The 22,775-nt window shown below is 44.3% G+C and overlaps 1 protein-coding gene across 2 annotated transcripts in view; it reads right to left on the reverse strand.

Moving 5' to 3' along the window:
- EIF4E (eukaryotic translation initiation factor 4E) overlaps positions 1-22,262 on the reverse strand; it is a 44,047-nt gene extending 21,785 nt beyond the window's left edge. Inside the window, exons 1-2 of one of the 2 annotated variants that reach the window (XM_040418183.1) lie at positions 22,115-22,262; positions 74-174 (exon numbers count right to left, since the gene is read on the reverse strand). In XM_040418183.1, coding sequence (XP_040274117.1) covers positions 74-174; positions 22,115-22,132 — 119 coding nt within the window. In that variant the 5' untranslated portion in view covers positions 22,133-22,262. Of the gene's footprint in view, positions 1-73; positions 175-22,060 lie in introns of both variants that reach the window. The other variant, XM_040418181.1, reaches the window with a different exon arrangement.
- Positions 22,263-22,775: the final 513 nt, after the last annotated feature.

Raw genomic sequence — 22,775 nt, forward strand, 5'->3', positions numbered from 1 at the left:
TTTGATTAAAAAAAAAAAAAAAAGGACTGTCCTCATTTTTGGATACACTCAGAAAACTGTAGGCGGCTCTTACCTGTTCTGTAGTGGATGCTTAATGTAGTGCTCAGGGTTTACAATCTCCTGACTAGTCTCTGTTTTTTCTGCTTCTTCTTCTTCTTGAGTATTGACAGTTTCCTATGAAGAAAAACGTTTTGCACAAATAAAATTTGTATCCTATGTCACTATGAATGTCCGCGTGTGATACATTGACATGGCTCGCACAACAGGAATAGAAAAATTGTCAAATCTGCAGCAAAAGAATGTCTTACAGGTTTCATTTTAGAGACGATTTCATCCTTTGAATATTTTAAAGGGAACCTGACGTGTCTGAGCTGCAGGTGATGGAGCTGAGCAGACTTCTCATAAAACTGTATGCCAAGGATTCAGTAAAACTTGCATTTCATTCATTTCAATTCCTGCTCATTCTGGGCTTTGAGGTCCAGGAGGCGGTCCTATCAGTGATTGACAGCCTTCCTCCTATCACTGTGTATATGGAGATATCCGTCAATCACTGATCGGACCGCCTCCTTGACTTCAAAGCCCAGAATGAGCAGGAATATAAGTGAGAAAATGACAAGTTTTACTGAATCTTTTCCCCATAAAACTATCACACTGCTCAGCTCCTCCTGCCGGCACCTCAGACACCATGTTCAATGTGACAGGTTCCCTTGAAAATCTGCTGTAAGATCCAGGACAGGTAGAGCATGTTGTACATTAAAATCCACAGAAAACGTATAATCTGTTGTAGATTCGACAGAATGAATAGGGTTTTTGAAAACTGCTGCCCTGTTTTGTACTGGACTTTCCAAGATGGTCAGACTGTTCATACCTGTAACACAGCTTTAACCCCCTAAAAGGGTTCTCCAACATTTTAATACTAACGACCTATCCTCCTATCCAGAGGATAGGTCATCAGTATAAAAATCCCAGAAACCCCCTTTAAATCTATCAAAGCTCTGGCAATAACCTCTGGATTTGCACCACAGTTGGACAAGATCAGGACAAGGTTTTTTTTTTTCAGCCTGTTGGTGTGAACTATGGAGGCATTTATTTACTGGCAGCGAGCAGAAACCTTGGAAAAAAATTATATACAGGTTTTCGGTACATAAAAGAGTGCGTCATTTTAACTTTCCCAGTAATTGCTCCACTACGATTATGTATTCCGAAGTACGGTCGACTTTCACACCGTAACAAATCCATCAGAGAAGCCTCTTAAAACCTCCACCGCACATCCCAGACGAGACAAGCCCAAGGTTCAGCCCCACATACAGCAGTATTTCTTAAAGGGGTTCTCTGGGAATGATTTCGAATGGCGGCCATAATTTTGTAGTGCAGGTTGTTGTGGATGTCAATACCAAATATGTGGAGGGGGGGTTTATTTTTCCTTATTTTACGTTAAAAAACACTTTGCATATTTTTTTTAGGCTGCCATAATCGGCTCCCTGCTGCTGTGTGCACTATGCACAGGGCAGCAGGAAGAGGGTGAAGTCCTATTCACCCTAATAAAGATCTATTAGGACAAATAGGACAAGGGCTAGTTATTTAAAAAAACACTATTTTAATTCACCCCTTTCCCAATTTTACATATAAAATAACTAAAAACAAACATTTAATCGCCAAGTCAGAAAAAGTCTAAACTATTAAAACATCTCCTATGCGGTGAACGCCACAAAAGAAAAAAGATAAAAAACACGCGATTCACCATTTTTTTGTCACCTTGTCCCTCCCAAAAAAAAAACAGGACTGTTCTATTATGGGCCGGACGTTCCATAAAATGCGGAATACACGTGGCCTTTTTTCAGCATGGTATCGAAAGGTATTGAGTATTGCAATACTTTTTCATGGTATCGAATCAAAATGTTGGTGTCGTGACAACCCTACTAGGCATGATAGGCATACACTGCATGGCAGCCTTCATTAGGCCCCTGGCTGCCATACTAACATCAGCACCACAATCTTATTTGTGGCAGTGCTAATGACTGACAGAGGGTGCCTCCCCGCTCTAAGGCCTCATGCACACGGCAGTGTTTTTTCACTGTCAGTGATTTGGCTTCAGTAGTCTGTGTCTGATTTTGCTTCAGTTGTGTTTCCTTGTGTCTTCCTTTTTTATTGTCTGACAGGGGAAAAAAAAGGAAGGTTAATGAAAAGTGTAATTTTATTGCACCAAGCTCTTGTAGAAAAAAAACGCGGACACGGATGACATACTAGTTGTGCATCCGTTTTTTTTTTTGACGGACCCATTGACTTGAATGGGTCGTCCTCCGTTTTCCACTGACAAGAATAGTCTAGGTTATAATTTTTTGACGGACTGGAATCACGGACAAAAAAAACAGAGGACTATCAGTTTTTTTTTCACAGCTCCATAGAAATGAATGGGACCTCCACTAAACGGAAAAATTACGGAACGGACGCGGATGCACACAACGGTCGTGTGCATGAGGCCTAAACCTTTTAGAATCAGTGCTGCTGTTGATCGGGCTGTCATATGAGAGGTGAGCTCCTGCGGGAGATCAGTGTAAGCCAAGACTAGAACATCGTTAAAAAAAAAAAAAAAAAAAAAAAAAAAGGCTCCTTCGTGACCACTGTAAATAGGTGATGTCCATAAAACTGCTGACAGATTCCCTTTCACTCTATGGGCCAGATTTATCATTAGCTCAAGTCAGAATAATGGAGTGAAAAAGTCGCCCAAAAAAATGCGCAAACACTAAAACTGCGCACAAATTTGCGACTTTTCTGCTCTGCACTATGCTCGCCAGTTTTCTGAAAGTGGGCACGTTTTCTTATGTAAATGAATCTCTAGACAGATTTACTATTGGGACTATTTAAAAAGTCGCAAAAAAAAAAAAAGCGCAATTTCACTCCAGCAAGGACCATGCTTATCTTATGAGAATTTTTAATAGAATATGCGACTTTTTCGTAAGGACGTGCGACTTTTGTACAGGAGGCGGGTACTGGCAGCAAATCAGCGGCAGTTAACCCCTCAGGTGCCGCACCTGAGGGGTTCACTGCCGCTGATCGCAGCTCCCTGTGAAGGGCAGGGTGTCGGCAATGTGATTCTGCTGCCGGCACCTGCCTCCTGTATTAAAAGTTAAAGACTACCTTTCGTGGGTTCGGACTCTAGTGGGCGTCCCTTCTCGGAACGCCCAGGAGAGAAGCTGATGTCTCCTCCCCATAGTAGTAATTAGCATACAGAGCAGGAGACTAACTGGGGCACAGCGGGCGAATGGAGCGGCGCCCAGGAATAATAGTAGGTGCAGGGAGATCCCGGGGTGCCACTCTATGTAGCCTGGTAACCAAGTCCGAAACCATAAAAAAAGGTAGTCCTATTATTGGTGGCGCAGTGCGCCCGCCCGTCTCTCCCCATTGGTGGCAGCCGCACAGGGGGGGGGGGGGGGGGGGGGGGGGGGGGGGGTCGGGGGGGAGAGAACATGAGCGCGCTCACAGCAGCACGCTCATGTTCAGAGATACTAGACTGCGCAACAGCACAGGCCAGTACCGAAAAAATGAAAAACCCTCATATCGATATCGGGACAAAAGTATTGATTGGTTATCGAAATTTCAGATACCTGCAACAACCCTATACAGCATGGGCTTCGCTCACATCTGGAGAAATTCGGGAAATCACATTGTATGATTTTTAAAGAATTTGTCTTGCACTGCTGATTTGAACACCTGAGAAACCGCAAGAATTCTGGCTCTCAAAGACCTTGTTACTGTGCCTTTAAAAAGTCCACCTCCACTCAATCTAACTTAGTAGCACCTGTCTGAGCTCTTTAAAGACACCTGTCCACCCCACAAAATTGTGGACCTCCACAAGGCTGGAAAGGGCTACAGGGCAATTGCCAAGCAGCTTGGTGAAAATAGATCAACTGTTGGAGCAATGGTTAGAAAATGGAAGAGGCTAAAGACGACTGTCAGTCTCCCTCGGACTGGGGCTCCATGCAAGATCTCACCTCATGGGGTATCACTCATAAGAAAGGTGAGGAATCAGCCCAGAACTACAAGGGAGGAGCTGGGACCACAGTTTCAAAGGTCACTGTCGGTAGAACACTACGCCGTCATGGTTTCAAATCATGCATTGCATGGAAGGTTCCCCTGCTCAAATCACCACATGTCCAGGCCCATCTGAAGTTTGCCAATGACCATCTGGATGTTCCAGAGGAGGCATGGGAGAAAGTCATGTGCTCAGATGAGACCCAAGTAGAGTTTTTTGGTCTAAACTTCACTCATCATGTTTGGAGGAAAAAGGATTCGTTGCATCCCAGGAACACCATCCCTACTGTGAAGCATGGGGGTGGTAACATCATGCTTTGGGGGTGCTTTTCTGCGAAGGGGACAGGACGATTGCACTGTATTAAGGAGAGGATGAATGGGGCCATTTATTGTAAGATTTTGTGCAACAACCTCCTTCCAGTCAAAGCATTGAAGATGGGTCGTGGCTGGGTCTTCCAACATAACGACCCGAAGCACACAGCCAGGATAACCAAAGAGTGGCTCCGTAAGAAGCATATCAAGGTTCTGGAGTGGCCTAGCCAGTCTCCAGACCTAACTCCAATAGAAAATCTTTGGAGGGAGCTGAAACTCTGTGTTGCTCAGATACAGCCCGGAAACCAGACAGATCTAGAGGAGATCTGTATGGAGGAGTGGGCCAAAATCCCTGTTGCAGTGTGTGCAAACCTGGTCAAGAACTACAGGAAATGTTTGACCTCTGTAATTGCAAACAAAGGCTTCTACACCAAATATTAACACTGATTTTCTCAGGTGTTCAAATACTTAGTGGATATAAAAAGTCTACACACCCCCTGTTAAAATGTCAGGTTTCTGTGATGTAAAAAAAATGACAAAGATAAATCATTTCAGAACTTTTTCCACCTTAATGTGACATATAAACTGTACTAAATTGAAAAACAAACTGAAATCTTTTAGGTAGAGGGAAGAAAAAATATAAAAATAAAATATGGTTGCATAAGTGTGCACACCCTTAAACTAATATTTTGTTGAAGCACCTTTTGATTTTATTACAGCACTCAGTCTTTTTGGGTATGAGTCTATCAGCATGGCACATTTTGACTTGACAAGATTTGCCCACTCTTCTTTGCACAAACACTCCAAATCTGTCATATTGCGAGGGCATCTCCTGTGTACAGCCCTCTTCAGATCACCCCACAGATTTTCAATTGGATTCAGGTCTGGGCTCTGGCTGGGCCATTCCAAAACTTTAATCTTCTTCTAGTGAAACCAATCTGGATGTATGCTTTGGGTCGTTGTCATGCTGAAAGATGAAGTTCCTGTTCGTGTTCAGCTTTCTAGCAGAAGCCTGAAGGTTTTGTGCCAATATTGACTGGTATTTGGAACTGTTCATTATTCCCTCTAGCTTAACTAAGTCCCCAGTTCCAGCTGAAGAAAAACAGCCCAAAGAATGATGCTGCCACCCCCATGCTTCACTGTGGGTATGGTGTTCTTTTGGTGAAGTGCAGTGTTGTTTTTGCGCCAAACATATCTTTTGGAATTATGGCCAAAAAGTTCAACCTTGGTTTCATCAGACCATAACACCTTTTCCCCCATGCCTTTGGGAGACTTCAGATGTGTTTTTGCAAAATGTACCCTGGCTTGGATGTTTTTCTTCTTAAGAAAAGGCTTTTGTCTTGCCACTCTACCCCATAGCCCAGACATATGAAGAATACAGGAGATTGTTGTCATATGTACCACACAGCCAGTACTTGCCAAATATTCCTACAGCTCCTTTAATGTTGCTGTAGGCCTCTTGGTAGCCTCCCAGACCAGTTTTCTTCTCGTCTTTTCATCAATTTTGGAGGGACGTCCAGTTCTTGGTAATGTCACTGTTGTGCTATATTTTCTCCACTTGATGATGACTATCTTCACTGTGTTCCATGGTATATCTAATGCCTTGGAAATTCTTTTGTACCCTTCTCCTGACGGATACCTTTTAACAATGAGATCCCTCTGATGCTTTGGAAGCTCTCTGTGGACCATGGCTTTTGCTGTGGAATGCGACTAAGAACATTTCAGGAAAGACCAACTAGAGCAGCTGAACTTTATTTGGGGTTAATCAGAGGCACTTTAAATGATGGCAGGTGTATACTGACTACTATTTAACATGATTTTGAATGTGATTGCTTAATTCTGAACACAGCTACATCCCCAGTTTTAAGAGGGTGTGCACACTTATGCAACCAATTTTTTTTGTTTTCTTCCCTCCACCTAAAAGTTTTCAGTTTGTTTTTCAATTGAGTGGTACAGTTTATAGGTCACATTAAAGGTGGAAAAAGTTCTGAAATGATTTATCTTTGTCTCATTTTTTTACATCACAGAAACCTGACATTTTAACAGGGGTGTGTAGACTTTATATCCACTGTATGTTCAGCAGTGCAAGACAAATACATTCTTTAAAAAAAAAATCATACAATGTGATTTCCTGAATTTTTTATTCTGTTTCTCAGAGTGAGAATGCACCTACAATGTGAATTTCAGACCCCTATATGATCTCTAAGTGGGAGAACTTGCAAAAATTGCAGGGTGTTCAAATACTTCTGTTCCTCACTGTATGTGTGATGCTACAGACAGCTACGCCTGCTTATCACTGAAATCTAGCACCAATGTGAACTGAACCATACCGGCAGGGGCAACACTGCATGGACCCCTGACCAGGCTGTCTGCCAATACCGAAGAAAAAAAAAAAAAGAAAAAAATCAGGCCTTCTGCTAACATTCACCACAAGTCTTATTGGTGGCATGAACTCTACAGTCACAGCTTTGAAGGGATTTTTAACAATGCAGAGGATACGCAGGCACACAAGTACAGCATGTAAAGTTGCAGACCTTAGGGTTTCCACAAAATGCTTTTACCTACTGCACTTCTAGAATAACCTCTTTCAATCCCCCTAAACATAGGAATATGACAGACCAGCTAAACGTGATGAGGGCCGCTGCGTGTGACAAGACAGCTTCACATAGAAAGTAACGTGATTCAGAGTAAAAATCGCCGCTCTGTCATCCACATGTGCCCAACGTGTCTGCAAGGCATTCCAGGAGTACATAATGCCAGTACTATCACCCGATACAGCACGCATGCCATTGTCATTTGCCTCAAGTTACCAATACTGACAATACTCAGGCTTGAATCTAACAACTTTAATGTATAACTGATAGTCCCATATTTCTGGATTTAATGATTTTTAATGCTGTGTGTTACTGCCCGACCTCAGCTGCTGGGAGATGGACTACAGTGAGCAGGAAAGAAAGGCTGACGCGCAGGCATTAGACTAGAGATGGGAGTGCCATGATCATGTGAAAGCAGGGGGGCTGCACATCTGGTATCCGGAGCAGCCGTCTACACATAAGTTGCTCGGATAATACATTTAAAGGAGCCAAAACAGGACTTTAAGCGGAAAACCCCTTTAAGAACTGCCACAGTATAAGCGCAAGTGCAGAGCTGCCTGGTTGCCGAGCAATGTATAGAGAATACTAAAAACATTAATATTAATAAGTCCCCAAACTGAGAAAAACAAGAATAAAGAGTGTTAGATGTGGAGTAAACCAGTGAAACGGATAGCACAGGGAATTGTTCCATCAGCAGGAGCCCAGGGCAAACATCTGGAAACTGAGTTTTATACCGTACAGCAGTGGCATCTGCTACCTGGTTAGAGGTGTAGTCCCACTATTACATGTCATTTTATAAAATAAGTAGATTTGGTTTTAGGCAGGTGTAGAAAATGCTGCAATGTAACCAGGGTGGATAGAAAATCAATGTTTTTTTTTAAAAAAAATCCCACCCAAAAAAAAAAATCGGATTTTTTTGATTTAAATCAGATTTTTTTGGATTTAAATCAGATTTTTTTGGATTTAAATCAGATTTTTTTTGGATTTAAATCAGATTTTTTTTGGATTTAAATCAGATTTTTTTTGGATTTAAATCAGATTTTTTTTGGATTTAAATCAGATTTTTTTTGGATTTAAATCAGATTTTTTTGGATTTAAATCAGATTTTTTTTGGATTTAAATCAGATTTTTTTGGATTTAAATCAATCAGATTTTTTTGATATAAAATGCTTTTTGAGGAAAATATATTACCATCCAAAGGTTATTTTATTATGAAATAAAGATTACTTTTTTAATTATGTAGAATAAGGCTGTATATGTTTAATTTTTTGTTAAATTCCATTAATCCATTCACAATGTCATGCTCTTCCAGAGGTTTTTGTAAGATTACTGGGTAGTTTCTCTGCCTACAAGATATTATCACAGATGCTTGGTTTAATTTTGGAGTTCTCAAAACTGAATTTATAACATAAAGAGTTGAGAATATTATATATATAATATAGTCAATATCAAGTATCAGGGTCAAAACTTAAGTGCTGAGGAAGAGGAGTTAGCTAACACATGGGTATCCAGCAATCATCCATCTGTAATGCCAACTATAATGAACTTCAAAGCCAAGGGGGAACCATTCAAGAAATATATGTTTGCTGAAGATTTTTTAAAGAAAGTCACACCAGTGAACTGGTGGAAGTCACTTAAGCACTTGGATTTAGAGACTGTTCAAGTAATGATTTTACTTTTAACAGCAGTAGCTTCTTCTGCGGGCGTTGAAAGAATATTCTCTTCCTTTGGACTTGTTCATTCTAAATTGAGAAATCGTTTGGGTCCCGATAAAGCAGGAAAGCTTGTTTTTCTTTTCCAGCTTATGAACAAAGAAGAAGATGAAGATGACGAGTGAGCTACAGAGGACATTATTAAGGCTACTTTCACATTAGCGTTCAGAGAGGATCCGTCTGGTGTCTGCTCAGACGGATCCTCTCCTATAATGCAGACGTTTAGATCTGTTCAGAACGGATCCGTCTGCATTATAGTTTAGAAAAAATTCTAAGTCTGAAAGTTGTTCAGACGGATCCGTTCAGACTTTACATGGAAAGTCAATGGGGACGGATTCGTTTGAAAATTGCGCCATATTGTGTCAACTTCAAATGGATCCGTCCCCATTGACTTACATTGTAAGTCTGGACGGATCCGTTTGCTTCCGCACGGCCAGGCGGACACCCGAACGCTGCAAGCAGCGTTCAGGTGTCCGCTTGCTGAGCGGAGGCTGAACGCTGCCAGACTGATGCATTCTGGGCGGATCCGCGTCCACTCAGAATGCATTGGTAGCTGGACGGATGCGTTCGGGGCCGCTTGTGAGAGCCTTCAAACAGAGCTCACAAGCGGAGCCCCGAACGCTACTGTGAAAGTAGCCTAAGCTTTTCTTGTGTAGGCTGGGCTGAAAGTCTAAGTTTCTTAAAATATATATATTTTCTTTAGCCAAATTAGTTAACAAACATGGATGTTTAAGCAAATAACATGCTGTAATGTTATTGTTTTAGTTGAATAAATCCTATTTAAATTGTTATTAAGGTAATGATTATTTTTCTCCTTCCTAAGTACAACAGAAAAATTGTCCAAATATGAATCTTTATGTAAAAAACTATGATTTAAATCAAGCCTTACTGACTAGTGATTTAAATCAAATCCACCCTGAATGTAACAATGCTTTCAAAAATAGCAGCGTTAATAGTTTATTTTTATCAATTAACTAAATGCAAAGTGAATGAACAAAAGAGAAATCCAGACCAATATTTGGTGTGACCACCCTTTGCCCCCAATTCTTCTAGGTATACATAGTTTTTGAAAGAACTCAGCAGAGAGGTTGTTCCAAACATCTTTGAGAACTAATCACAGCTCTTCTGTGGATGTAGGCTTGCTCAAATCCTTCTGTCTTCACGTAATCCCAGAAAGACTCGACATTAAGATCAGGGCTCTGTGGGGGACATATCATCATTGTAAAGAACAAGGAGTCCTCGAAGTGAAGCTAGTTCCTAACGACATGGCCCGTATGTTTGAGGTCATAGTCCGGCTGCAGAATAAATATGGAGCCAGACACCTCCCTGATAGGACTGCATGATAGATCAGTATCTGCCTGGGGACACTAAGGGATCATTCACACGAATGTGTGAAGCCCATGCTGTGGACTGCAAATTGTGGTCCGCAATGCACGGGCACCTTCCGTGGGGCAGGCGCATAGAGATAGCAGACCCATTGACTTGAATAGGTCCGCGATCCCTCCCTTCCGCAAAAAGAGAGCATGTTCTATCTTTTTGCAGTGCGGAGGCACGGAACAGAACCCCAGAAAGCACTCCGTAGTGCTTCCGTTTCGCATCTCCCGATTTGCGGACCCATTGGAATGAATGGATCCGCATCTGTGGTCCGGAATGACAACGGAACGGTGCCCGTGTATTGCCGATCTGCAAATGCGGTCCGCAATAGGGGAACAGGACACCAACGTTCGTGTGCATGAGCCCTTAAAAGGGATTCTGTCATGACATTTTAGACCTATAACCTAAACATATGGCCAGGTTCATCCAAATAGCATGAATCCGAAACTGTACTTATTAAATGTGCCTGTGGCTCTATTAGCACATAAAACAGGTTTTTATAACCTGTCATTCACCTACCTAAGGTGCCCAAGGGGACGTCGCTTCATACAGGGTGTCCGGCTGCAGCCATCTCCGTCTGGTGCCCAGCGCCGCCTTCCCAGTTGAAATCACCGCCTTCCTCACCTCAGCCCCGCCTGCGCAATTGTCCGGTCCCTCAGGTTATGCCTAGTGCGCACACGCGGGATCTGGCAGAGGGACCGGAAGATTGCTGAGGCGGGGCTGAGGTGAGGATGGTGGCGCTGGGGACCAGACGGAGATGGCTGCAGCCGGGCACCCTGTATGAAGCGACGTCCCCTTGGGCACCTTAGGTAGGTGAATGACAGGTATTAAAAACCTGTTTTATGTGCTAATAGAGCCACAGGCACATTTAATAAGTACAGTTTCGGATTCATGCTATTTGGACGGACCTGGCCATATGTTTAGGTTATAGGCCTAAAATGTCATGACAGAATCCCTTTAATCCTGCCCAACTGAATTTGCTGAAATGCGGCCCCAAGCTTGCAAAGAACCTCCTCCATGCCTCACTGTTGCCTGCAGACACTTTGTGTATTGCTCTCCAGTGCTTGGGCAAACACACTGCATTCTGTGACAGACACATTTTTCAAATTTTGACTCATTAGTCCAGAGCACCTGCTGCCATTTTTCTGCACCCCAGTTCCTATGTTTTCGCACTTAGTTGAGCTGCTTGGCCTTGCTTCCACATCAACCGTTAGGCCCCTTTCACAAGGGCGGGTACTCCGCGCGGGTGCATTGCGTGATGTAATTTTTTTTTAACCCCTCAGCCCTATTGTACTATGTATTCTGTATTCAGAATGCTATTATTTTCCCTTATAACCATGTTATAAGGGAAAATAATACAATCTACAGAACACCTAACCCAAACCCGAACTTCTGTGAAGAAGTTTGGGTACCAAACATGCCGATTTTTCTCACGCGCGTGCAAAACACATTACAATGTTTTGCACTCGCGCAGAAAAATTGTGCATGTTCCCGCAACGCACCTGGACCTTTTCCTGCAACGCCCGTGTGAAACCAGCCTAAGGCTTTTTGGCCACAATTCTCCCATGTAGACCTCTTCTGGTCAGACTTCTCCAAACAGTAGACAGGTGCCCCACTGGTTTCTTCTAGTCCAGAGCAGATGGCACTGCTGAACATCTTCCAATTTCGAAGGGAAACGAGCATGATGTGTCCTTGGCTGACAATTGCATCTATAGTCCTAAAGTGGTCAGAATTAATGGTGTCCTAAATGCTGAGAAATAAAAGGCAGATACTTATCAAACAAGCAATACCATCAGGGGAGTGATTGGCTCCAAATTTATTCTGCAGCAGAACAACTCCAAACAGGCAAACAATGTCATTAAGAACTATCTTCAGCATAAAGGAGTTCTGGAAGTGATGAAATGACCTCCACAGAGCCGTGGTGTCATCATCCAGTCTGGGATTACATGAAGAGATAGAAGGATTTGAGCAAGCCTACATCCACAGAAGATCTGTAGCTAGTTCCTACAGATATAAGCTTAACCGCTTCACGTCCGCCCATAGACTATAAACGTCCTATGGGTGGACGTCTATTTCTGACAGCACGTTTTAAAACGTCCTGTCAGAAATAGCAGCTGCACGCTAATCGTGCAGCTGCTGATCGGGTTGCCCGCTGTCAGTGACAGCAGGGCAACCCTAAGACAAGGCAGGGACAGTTCCCAGGTGTCCCTGCCTTCACGATCGCTGCAGACACAGCGCTCACCGAGCGCTGTGTCTGCAGAGAAGGAAGCGCTGTGCGCTTCCTGTTCCGGCCCGGCGGTCATGTGACCGCCGTGACTGGAGTGTGCAGGGGCTGTGTGAGGTCTCTCAGAGACCTCGATCAGCCCTGCTCTGAGGCTGTACAGCACTGGATTGCTGCTGTACAGCCTCTATAGGGGTACATTTGTCCTGTAACTAGGGCTACTATGTCAGCCCCAGTTACAGGAGAAATCAACAGTGAAAAGAAAAAAGAAAAAGTGAAGCAAATGTCCCCCAGAGGTCTTATATGACCTTATGGGGGACGAAAAGTGTAAAAAAAAATAAAAAAATAAAGGGTTAAAAAAATAAAATAAAGTTTCACATGTAAAAAAAAAAAAAAGTTCCCAAGTAAGGCTACTTTCACACTAGCGTTCTGCTGTCCGCTCGTGAGCTCCGTTTGAAGGGGCTCACGAGCGGAGCAGAACGCTTCCGTCCAGCCCTGATGCAGTCTGAATGGATGCGGATCCGCTCAGACTGCATCAGTCTGGCGGCGTTCAGCCTCCGCTCGGCCAGGCGGACAGCTGAACGCTGCTTGCAGCGTTCGGGTGTCCGCCTGGCCGTGCGGAGGCGAGCGGATCCGTCCACACTTACAATGTAAGTCAATGGGGACGGATCCGCTTGAAGATGACACAATGTGGCTCAATCTTCAAGCGGATCCGTTCCCCATTGACTTTCAATGTAAAGTCTGAACGGATCCGCTCAGGCTACTTTCACACTTAGAAAATTTTCTAAGTTTTAATGCAGACGGATCCGTTCTGAACGGATGCGAACGTCTGCATTATCGGAGCGGATCCGTCTGATGAAACATCAGACGGATCCGCTCCGAACGCTAGTGTGAAAGTAGCCTAAGGAATAAAAAAAAAAAAAATTTAAAATAGAAAAAATAAAATAGACATATTAGGTATTGCCGCGTCCGTAAAAACCAGCTCTATAAAAATATCACATGACCTAACCCCTCGGGTGAACACCGTAAAAAAAAAAAAAAAAAAAAAAAAAAACTGTCAAAACAAGCAATTTGTCACCTTGCATCACAAAAGGTGCAACACCAAGTGATCAAAAACGCGTATGTCCCACAAAATAGTACCAATAAAACCGTCACCTCATCCCGCAAAAAATGAGCCCCTACATAAGAAAATCTCTCAAAAAATAAAAAAAAGCTATAGCTCTCAGAACATGGACACATTAAAACATAATTTTTTTGTTTCAAAAATGCTATTATTGTGTAAAACTTTAATAAATGAGAAAAAGTATACATATTAGCTATCGCCACGTCCGCAACAATCTGCTCTATAAAAATGTCACTTGACTGAACCCCTCAGGTGAACGCTGTAAAAATAAATAAATAAATAGAAACTGTGCTAAAACAACCAATTTTTTGGTCACCTTGCCCCATAAAGTGTTATAATGAATGATCAAAAAATCATATGTACCCAAAAATAGTACTAATAAAACTGGCACCTTATCCCCTAGTTTCCAAAATGGGGTCACTTCATGGGAGTTTCTACTGTAAGGGTGCATCAGGGGGCTTCAAACGGAACATGGCATCTAAAAACCAAGTGGAGTTCCTTTTCTTCTGCGCCCTGCCGTGTGCCCATACAGCAGTTTATGACCACATGTGGGGTGTTTCTGTAAACCGCAGAATCTGGGTAATAAATATTGAGTTTTGTTTGGCTGTTAACCATCGATGTGTTAAAGAAAAAAATTGATTAAAATGGAAAATCTGCCAAAAAAGTGAAATTTAAAAATTTGATCTCCATTTTCCTTTAATTCTTGTGGAACGCCTAAAGGGTTAACAAAGTTTGTAAAATCGGTTTTGAATACCTTGAGGGGTGTAGTTTCTACAATGGGGTCATTTATGGGGGTATCCACTATCTAGGCCCCACAAAGTGACTTCATACCTGAACTGGTCCTTAAAAAGTGGGTTTTGGCAATTTTCTTAAAAATTTGAAGAATTGCTTCTAAACTTCTAAGCCTTCTAACGTCCTAAAAAAATAAAATGACATTTCCAAAATGATGCCAACATAAAGTAGACATATGGGGAATGTTAAATAATAAATATTTTATGAGGTATCACTTTCTGTTTTAAAAGCAGAGACATTGAAATTTAGAAATTCTGTTTTAAAAGCAGAGACATTGAAATTTAGAAAATTGCTAATTTTTCAAATTTTTGGGTAAATTTGGGATTTTTTCATAAATAAAGGTGAAATATTTTGACTCAAATTTATGACTATCATGAAGTACAAATTGTCACGAGAAAACAATCTCTGAATGACTTGGATAAATAAAGGCGTTCCAAAGTTATTACCACATAAAGTGAGATATGTCAGTTTTGAAAAATTTGGCCTGGTCAGGAAGGGGGCAAATGGCCCAGATGGCAGGTGGTTAATAAAAGCCCCCCCAACATGTTCTGAACACCAGCTTGACATGAATAGAGAAAGGCAGACAAATTGCTACCAGACACTGACAGTGCCCATCCTCTAGCACAAATCAAAATGATACCCATCACTGCAGATATTAGGCATGGCACGCTCGTCTCATTACCAGGATCCTGAAAATCCTGACATATCTGTGGCAGATAAACTTCCTGACAAGACTTCACTATACAAAGCTCGGCAACAAATGGCGACTAAAAGCAAAGGATCTTTATAATCGTCGGGAAGGAAGCGTTCCACCCCGACAATCGCCTGCTCGCCCGTGAAGGAGACCGCTGAACAGTATGGAGAGGAGTGATCACTAATGCCATTGCTCATCCACATACAGAATCATTGTTTGCCGGCAGCAGAACGTGTTTAGACAGTAACGATCTGCTACCAGCAGATGATCGCTAACGAGTTTTCCTATGAACGCTTGTTAGTGGTGATCTGTCCAGAGTAAGGCTCCATTCACACATCCGCAATTCCATTCCGCATTTTTCGGAACGGAATTGCGGACCCATACATTTCTATGGGGCCGCACGACAAGCAGCCCCTATCCGGGATTGCGGACCCGCACTTCCGGGTCCGCAATTCTGATCCTGAAAAAAATAGAACATGTCCTATTCTTGTCCGCAATAGCGGACAATAGGCATATTCTCTTAGTGGCGGCAATGTGCGGTCCGCAAAATGCGGAACGCACATTGCCGCTGTCCGTGTTTTGCGGATCCGTGGATCCGCAAAACACACACGGATGTGTGAATGGACCCTTAAAGGAGCCTTCAGTGTTATATCAGATATCCGCCATAAAATCCAGCTGGCTTGGTCTAACGGGTATGTAACTGCCTTCTGAGAAAGACTGGGGCTAGGGCTGAAACGATTCATCGATTTAATCGAGGCAAAAAAATCCTCAATGCAGTTTCTCTGCATCGAGGATTCGTTTAAATCACATGACCACGGAGCGTGAGTGAAATTAAGCTTCTCACTCGCCGCTCCGTGGTCTCCCGTCGGCACCGCGCTGCAGGACCTTGCGTTCACACATCGTCAGCGCGCTGGCTGACGCTGTGTGTGACGTCAGGTCCCCAGTGCATGGGGGGGGGGGGCTGGTAAATTGGTGGCACCTGTGATTTGGCATGGGCTAGGGAAAACGGGGGCATCTGATTTGGCATGGGGAAATGTGGGCAGCTGTGGTTTGCCATGTATAAAGTTATTGCCGTTAGAGGGGTTAATGGGAGCACCTATGATTTGCCATGTATAAAAGTATTGGGGGAGGGGAAGAGGGGTTAATGGGGGCACCTGTGATTAGGCACTCGGAAGGTTGATCTGGGGGAGTGGGGGACATGGTGGATGGCATGGAGGCACTGGGAAAGGGGGACATCATGGCAATCTGGATGGAGGTGCTGATGGCAGTGCCATCATGGGGGCACTGGGGGACATGGTGGATGGCATAGGAGGCACTGGGGAAGGGGGACATCATGGCAATCTGGATGGAGGGGCTGATGGCAGTGCCATCATGGGGGCACTAGGGGACATGGCATGGAGGGGCTGCTGATCTGATGGCACTGGGGGACATGGTGGATGGCATGGAGGCACTGGGGAAGGGGGATATCATGGCAATCTGGATGGAGAGGGCTGATGGCAGTGCCATCACGGGGGCACTGGGGAACATGGCATGGAGGGGCTGCTAAACTGATGGCACTGGGAAAGGGGGACATTTTTATAAAGCAATACATTATTTTAAGAATGTTTTTCTTACCGTATTAGATTACTCGATTAATCGATAGAATACTCGATTACTTAAATAATCGTTTACTGCAGCCCTAACTGGGGCCCACATCCGATCCGCATTTTTTTTGTAGAGACCCATTCATTTCTAGGTGTCCGCAAAAAATACAGACGGCTCATAGATCTTTCAAGAATAACAATTTGTCGAGTAAAATGGCAGAAGTGCGTTACTTTGCCAGCTCCCCACTGCTATTTCCAGCCGGTAGCATTTAGCTGTAATAGAAACCCAGAGGACAAGCCTCTAAAGCAAGTTTTGGGGAGGCCAAATACCTCTTCCACAGTCCTCGTGAGAAGGACCTAGCAGTGACATTTCTGGAGGAGAACGAAGGTATGCGAAGGCTGGTCTTCACAGTGAAATCCATCAGACGAGCTGTCTGACAGCGGGATCAGAACTCGAACTCCAAACCGCTCACCATGCCCGTGTGCGGACAATGACAAAAGCTAGTGTGCTGGGTGATCACGGCACCTTTAGGCCACCTGCACGTGAGTGGTTGTGAGGGAACGCACATAAGATCCGCACAAATTTCTGTGCCGAATTAGGGTCCATTCTCACGTCCGTATGCGTTTTGCGGATCCGCAAAACACGGACACCGCCAATGTGTGTTCCGCATTTTGCGGACCGCACATCACATAGAAAATGCCTTTTCTTGTAAGAATAGGACATGTTCTATTTTTTTGTGGAAAGGAAGTGCGGATCCGGACAGCACATCCCGGCCCTATTGAAAATGAATGGGTTCGCACCTGTTCTGCACAATTGCAGAACGGATGCGGACCCATTTTGCAGACATGTGAATGGACCCTTGTGTACGTTTCTGCCGTATATCTGCACCAAAATCTGACATTTCTAATTGTGGATTTTGGAGCAGATTAGATGCGGTTTTTGCTGCAGATCTCACCCTTCATTGAAAAAGGGTCAAATCTGCAGCTAAAACCGCAAACATAATTGACATGCCGCAGATTTGGAAATCCGGTACTATCCTACACTGCGGTTTTTCAACATGGGAAACCGCGCAAAAAAACCTCAAGTATTCATCACTGTGGGCAGGAGGCCTAAGGGGCCATTTTATTGGCCCAATCATTTATATTCTCAGAATCATTACAATTCTAGGGATTATTGTCACATTTTCTGTGGATTGGACAAATCTGCCTGGCTGATAATACATTCCAGACCTCTAAGGGTTACATAGCATCATAAATCAATATAGTGCCATGCAACCCATGCCGTTCCGGACGAGTGCTGCTCTGCGAGTGCGCAGTGTGAAAGGGGCCTTTGTGAGCAACAGCGACCTCCTAAATTGTCGCTCACTGCTCATAAATGGAGATGTCTCCCTAGAACATTCAGGACACCTGCTCACGGGTACGGGTTTTCAAACAGAATTTCCACACGAGGATAGGGCATAAGTATATCAATCTCAGAAAACCCCTTAGCTACCAGCGCCATACATGTACGACACTGGAGCGATAGGCAAACATGGCGCCTACTCGCACGTGCAGCGGGCGTCATGGCCGGCAGGTCTCTGGTGTTTTTAAACAGCAGAGACCTGTGGCTAATTAAAGCCTTTAGATGCCGTGATCAAGTGAGATTACGGCATCTAAATGGTCAAAAACCTGGACGTTCACAATTCCGGGGCTGTTGCCGGCATCCTCTGTGGCCAGTGAGGATGCCGGTAACTGATTCGAAAGCACTCAGCCTCGCAGAAGAGGCTGAGTATTCAAACTGCAATTCTTATTTTGGCCATCGGGTGGCAGGCCAACATAAAAAATGAGCAATAGGCAATAATAAATTCATTTTAAAAATACATGATTGTTCAAAATAAAAAAATAGATTTGTAGTCTCAAATACGAACTTCAAAATCATTACAAAAAAGGGAAAAAAAACTTTATATAAAAAATTAAGAAAATTCCAAAAGGGGTGGAATCGGAAAAAAAATGCAATTTCCCCACCATTTTACAGGTTTTGTTCCCAGTCTTCTGTTTGCAGCAAAACTGACCCATGCCCTTCATTCTCTGGGTCAGTACGATTACAACAATACCACATATGTATAGATTTTTTATGTCTAAATACTGTCAAAAATGCAAACACTTTTTTTTACATCACCATATTCTGACCCTCATGAGTCCTTTATAATTTTATCTACTGAGCTGTGTGGGGGCTAATTTTTGGCGGGACAATCTGTAGTTTTTATTGAAAACATTTTGGAGTGTGTGACTTTTTCATTACATTTTTTCACGTAAGAGAAGCAATGAAAAAATTGGCTAATTTCCCATTTGTCCCTTTTTTCCATTACGCCATTTGCCGTATTTGAAAAATATTTTTATATTTTAATAGTAGGGGCATTTTTGGTCGCGGTGATACCCATAATGTTTATATTTTGTTATTTATGTAGTTTTTTTTTATACGGATGGGAGTGAATTAAACATTTTTATAAACGTTTTTTTTTTACCTTCTTGTTATGATTTTGAAGCTCTTAATTGAGCCTACAAAATCCAATTGTTTGTTTTTACGTCTGAACATCCATGTTTTTTTTTTTTAATTTCCATTTAAAATGTCAGAATTGCCCATTTCTTATGTTGGCCTGTCATCTGGCCAAAATAAGAATTGCAGCCTAAATGCACTAGGTCTCTTCAGCGAAACCCAGCATATTTAAATCAATTACCATAATCCTCATTGGCCGCAGAGGATGCCAGTAAGAAGCTCAGAAGCACAAGCTTCCGGGTTTTTCACCCTTTAGATGGGGTGATCTCACTTGATCACGTTATCTAAACGCTTTAATTGCCGCGATCAGCATTATTGCTGGTCACGGTAATTAGCTGCAGGTGTCTGAGCAGAGACCTGCCGGCCATGACTACCGCTGCACGTGTGAGCAGGCGCCATGTTTGCCCATCGCTGGTAGTTAAGGTGTTCAGGATCATTTCAGGAATAAAATATTAACGACCTATTCTCAGGATAGAACATCCCTATCCGATTGTTGAGGCCTGACTCCCGGCATCCCTGTTGATCAGGTTTTGGAACTTCCGCTCAGCCCCTTTGTCTTAAATGGGGTTGAGCTGCAAATAGGCCATGTGACCAATGTACGGTGACGTCACATGGTCCAGGAAGTGTCCAGCCTCTTCTAACAGCTGATTGGCAGGGGTCTCAGGTGTCAAACCCCTGAAGATAGGTCAACATTAATTCCTGGATAACTCCTTTAACTGATCCCACCATTGTAGCCATTGCAAGCAGCTTACCAGCAAGGGTTTCGGAAGTCAGGACCATAAATCAATCCCTTTAAGGGCATCACATTAGTGACACCAATGATTATAATTAGGGATGAGTGAATCGACTTCGGATGAAACATTTGAAGTCGATTCGCATAAAACTTTGTTTCAGTACTGTATGGAGAGAGCACCCCGTAGAGTATTAGAATGTATTGGCTCAGGTGAGCCGAAGTTATTACTTCGCGAAGTCTCGAGAGACTTTGGGTAATAACTTCATAAATTTATTTGTACTGTAAAAAACATTTCCCGAACTCTGGTTCGGTTCCAAGTGGCACCTTGGAACAGAACCCGAGTTCGGGAAATGTTTTTTTACATTATAAATCAATTTCTGAAGTTATTATGCAAAGTCTCATTAGAGCCAATACATTCTAAAACTGTATGGAACGCTCCGTAGAGTACTGAAACTAAGTTTTATCCGAAATCGATTCGCTCATCTCCAATTATAATACTGGGGTTGTGGGGACGCACTGCGCCATCAATGAAGATAGCTAATCTTTTAATACAAATGTTGGCGGCGGCAGTATCACATACCGGGCCTCTGCGACAAGGCCGGGTGCTGGGTATGCGATACTGCTGCCGGCACCCGCCACCTATATTTGAATTAATGGATTAGTTATCTTTATTGGTGGCCCAGTGGCCACAGCCCCTCCCCTCTATCTTCTCATTGGTGGCTCAGTGGGGAAGCAGGGAGAGAAAATGAGAGCAGCAAGTGCCATGTTCCAGCTTAGTATTGGTAAATACCTTATCGATCTGGGTACATAAGTATCAATTGGGTATCGATAATTCAATACCTGGTACAATTACCCTAATAGTAAGAGCTATATAAATGGGAAACTTTAAAAAAAAAAAGGAAATATCTGATCGCTAGGGGGCCACCGATCACCGGAGCGATGTACTTGTCTGTATTATATGTGCTTATATAGCGCTGTCATATTCCGCAGCACTTCATAAACATGATCATCACTCCATCAATCATTTAGCAAGCGCTACATAAAGTAATTAAAAAAAACCCGATCAATGTCTGATCACCGGAGCGCTGTACTGGCTGCATCCAGTCATATAGTAAGCGCTATATAAATGACTAAAAAACCTGATAAATGTCTGATCGTGGGGGGGCACCGATCACCGGAGCGCTGTACTGGCTGCGTCCAGTCATATAGTAAGCGCTATATAAATGACTAAAAAACCTGATAAATGTCTGATCGTGGGGGGGCACCGATCACCGGAGCGCTGTACTGGCTGCGTCCAGTCATATAGTAAGCGCTATATAAATGACTAAAAAACCTGATAAATGTCTGATCGTGGGGGGGCACCGATCACCGGAGCGCTGTACTGGCTGCGTCCAGTCATATAGTAAGCGCTATATAAATGACTAAAAAACCTGATAAATGTCTGATCGTGGGGGGGCACCGATCACCGGAGCGCTGTACTGGCTGCGTCCAGTCATATAGTAAGCGCTATATAAATGACTAAAAAACCTGATAAATGTCTGATCGTGGGGGGGCACCGATCACCGGAGCGCTGTACTGGCTGCGTCCAGTCATAGTCAGCGCTATATCAATGACTGATCGTGGGGGGGCCACCAATCACCGGAGCGCTGTACTAGCTGCGTCCAGACATAGTAAGCGCTATATAAATGACTGATCGTGGGGGGCCACCGATCACCGGAGCGCTGTACTCGCCTGCGTCCAGACATATAGTAAGCGCTATATAAATGACTAAAAACCTACCAACTCTGAATAAAGTGCCCCCATGGTCTAGAGAAGGGATAACGTGCAGGGCCCCTCCAGTCAGCTGTGACTACGGGAGCACAGCTCTGCAGACATGGCCGAGCAGTCCGCATGTCACTCGGCCCGGCCATTCACGTCACGTCAGAGAAAGGAAAGAGAAAGGAACTGGCAGCGTGACAGCCCTGATGTAACACGTCTCCCTGCCCGGCTGCCATCCCCTATAAGGCCGGGGGACCCCGCCGCCCAGGAGGCGGAGAGCGGCCGCGGGGCTCCGTGTGGGCTCCTCACCCTCCCGCCACGCGGCCCAGTCCTCGCGCCCGCGTGACACGCGCACCAGCAGCGCCCCCTTCCCCCATCACGACCCCTCCGCCTCACAGCCCGGTCACAGCTGCGCCCGCCAGCGAAACACATGAGAAATGTCGCAGGCGCGGCCGCCTCGGCCTCGTAAGGAAGGAGGCGCCGGCACAGCGCAGCCCCACCAGCCGCCTGCTACTCCGCACAGACACACGCGGCTCCGGGCTCCTCCTCCCGGAGAGCGGCCGCATGTCTCCCGCCTCACCGAGCCATCCGCACACCTCATCCGCCGCTGCGCTGTGTCCGTTCATTACCCTGGCCACGGGTCCACTCACCGGTTCCACGGTCGCCATTTTAGAGATGTGACTGCACAGCAGCCGCTGGCAGGGAAAAAGAGGAGACGAGAGAAAAAAAATATTCAAACCCGGTTGGTTTGGGGCGGGTCACGTGACGTCCGGCGGCTTCTGGGCATGCGCCGTCCCGCCCGCTTGCTGCCTCTGAGGCTGCCGGGAGTTGTAGTCTAGCCGTCTGTATAAGTGGCCGCGTCCTGTGGGAGAGTGGAAGTCGTGTGAGCCGGTTGACGTAAGAGAGGAGGGACGGTGGCGGCTGCTGAAGGGCACAGGGGTGGTGCCACATTGTGTGAGATGTGCTGAGCTAGACGGCGTCCGGGGTTGTCACAGTGTGGTGCTATGGTGTGAATAGGGACACGTTTCATGGTCTTATAGACTAGAGCTGGAGAAATCACACATAGACACCTGAGCTTGTAGTAGAGACAGAAAACATATTTTAAGGGGTATTTTTACCAGAAGAATCATATTTAAAGGGGTTGTCTCACTTCAGCATATGTCATGTATCATGTAGAGAAAGGTAATACAAGGCACTTACTAATGTATTGTGATTGTCCATATTGCCTCCTTTGCTGGCTGGAATCATTTTTCCACCATATTATACACTGCTTGTTTCCATGGTTACAGACCACCCTGTAATCCAACAGCG

This window comes from Bufo bufo, chromosome 2 (assembly GCF_905171765.1).
Source record: "Bufo bufo chromosome 2, aBufBuf1.1, whole genome shotgun sequence".
Lineage (NCBI taxonomy): Eukaryota > Metazoa > Chordata > Amphibia > Anura > Bufonidae > Bufo > Bufo bufo.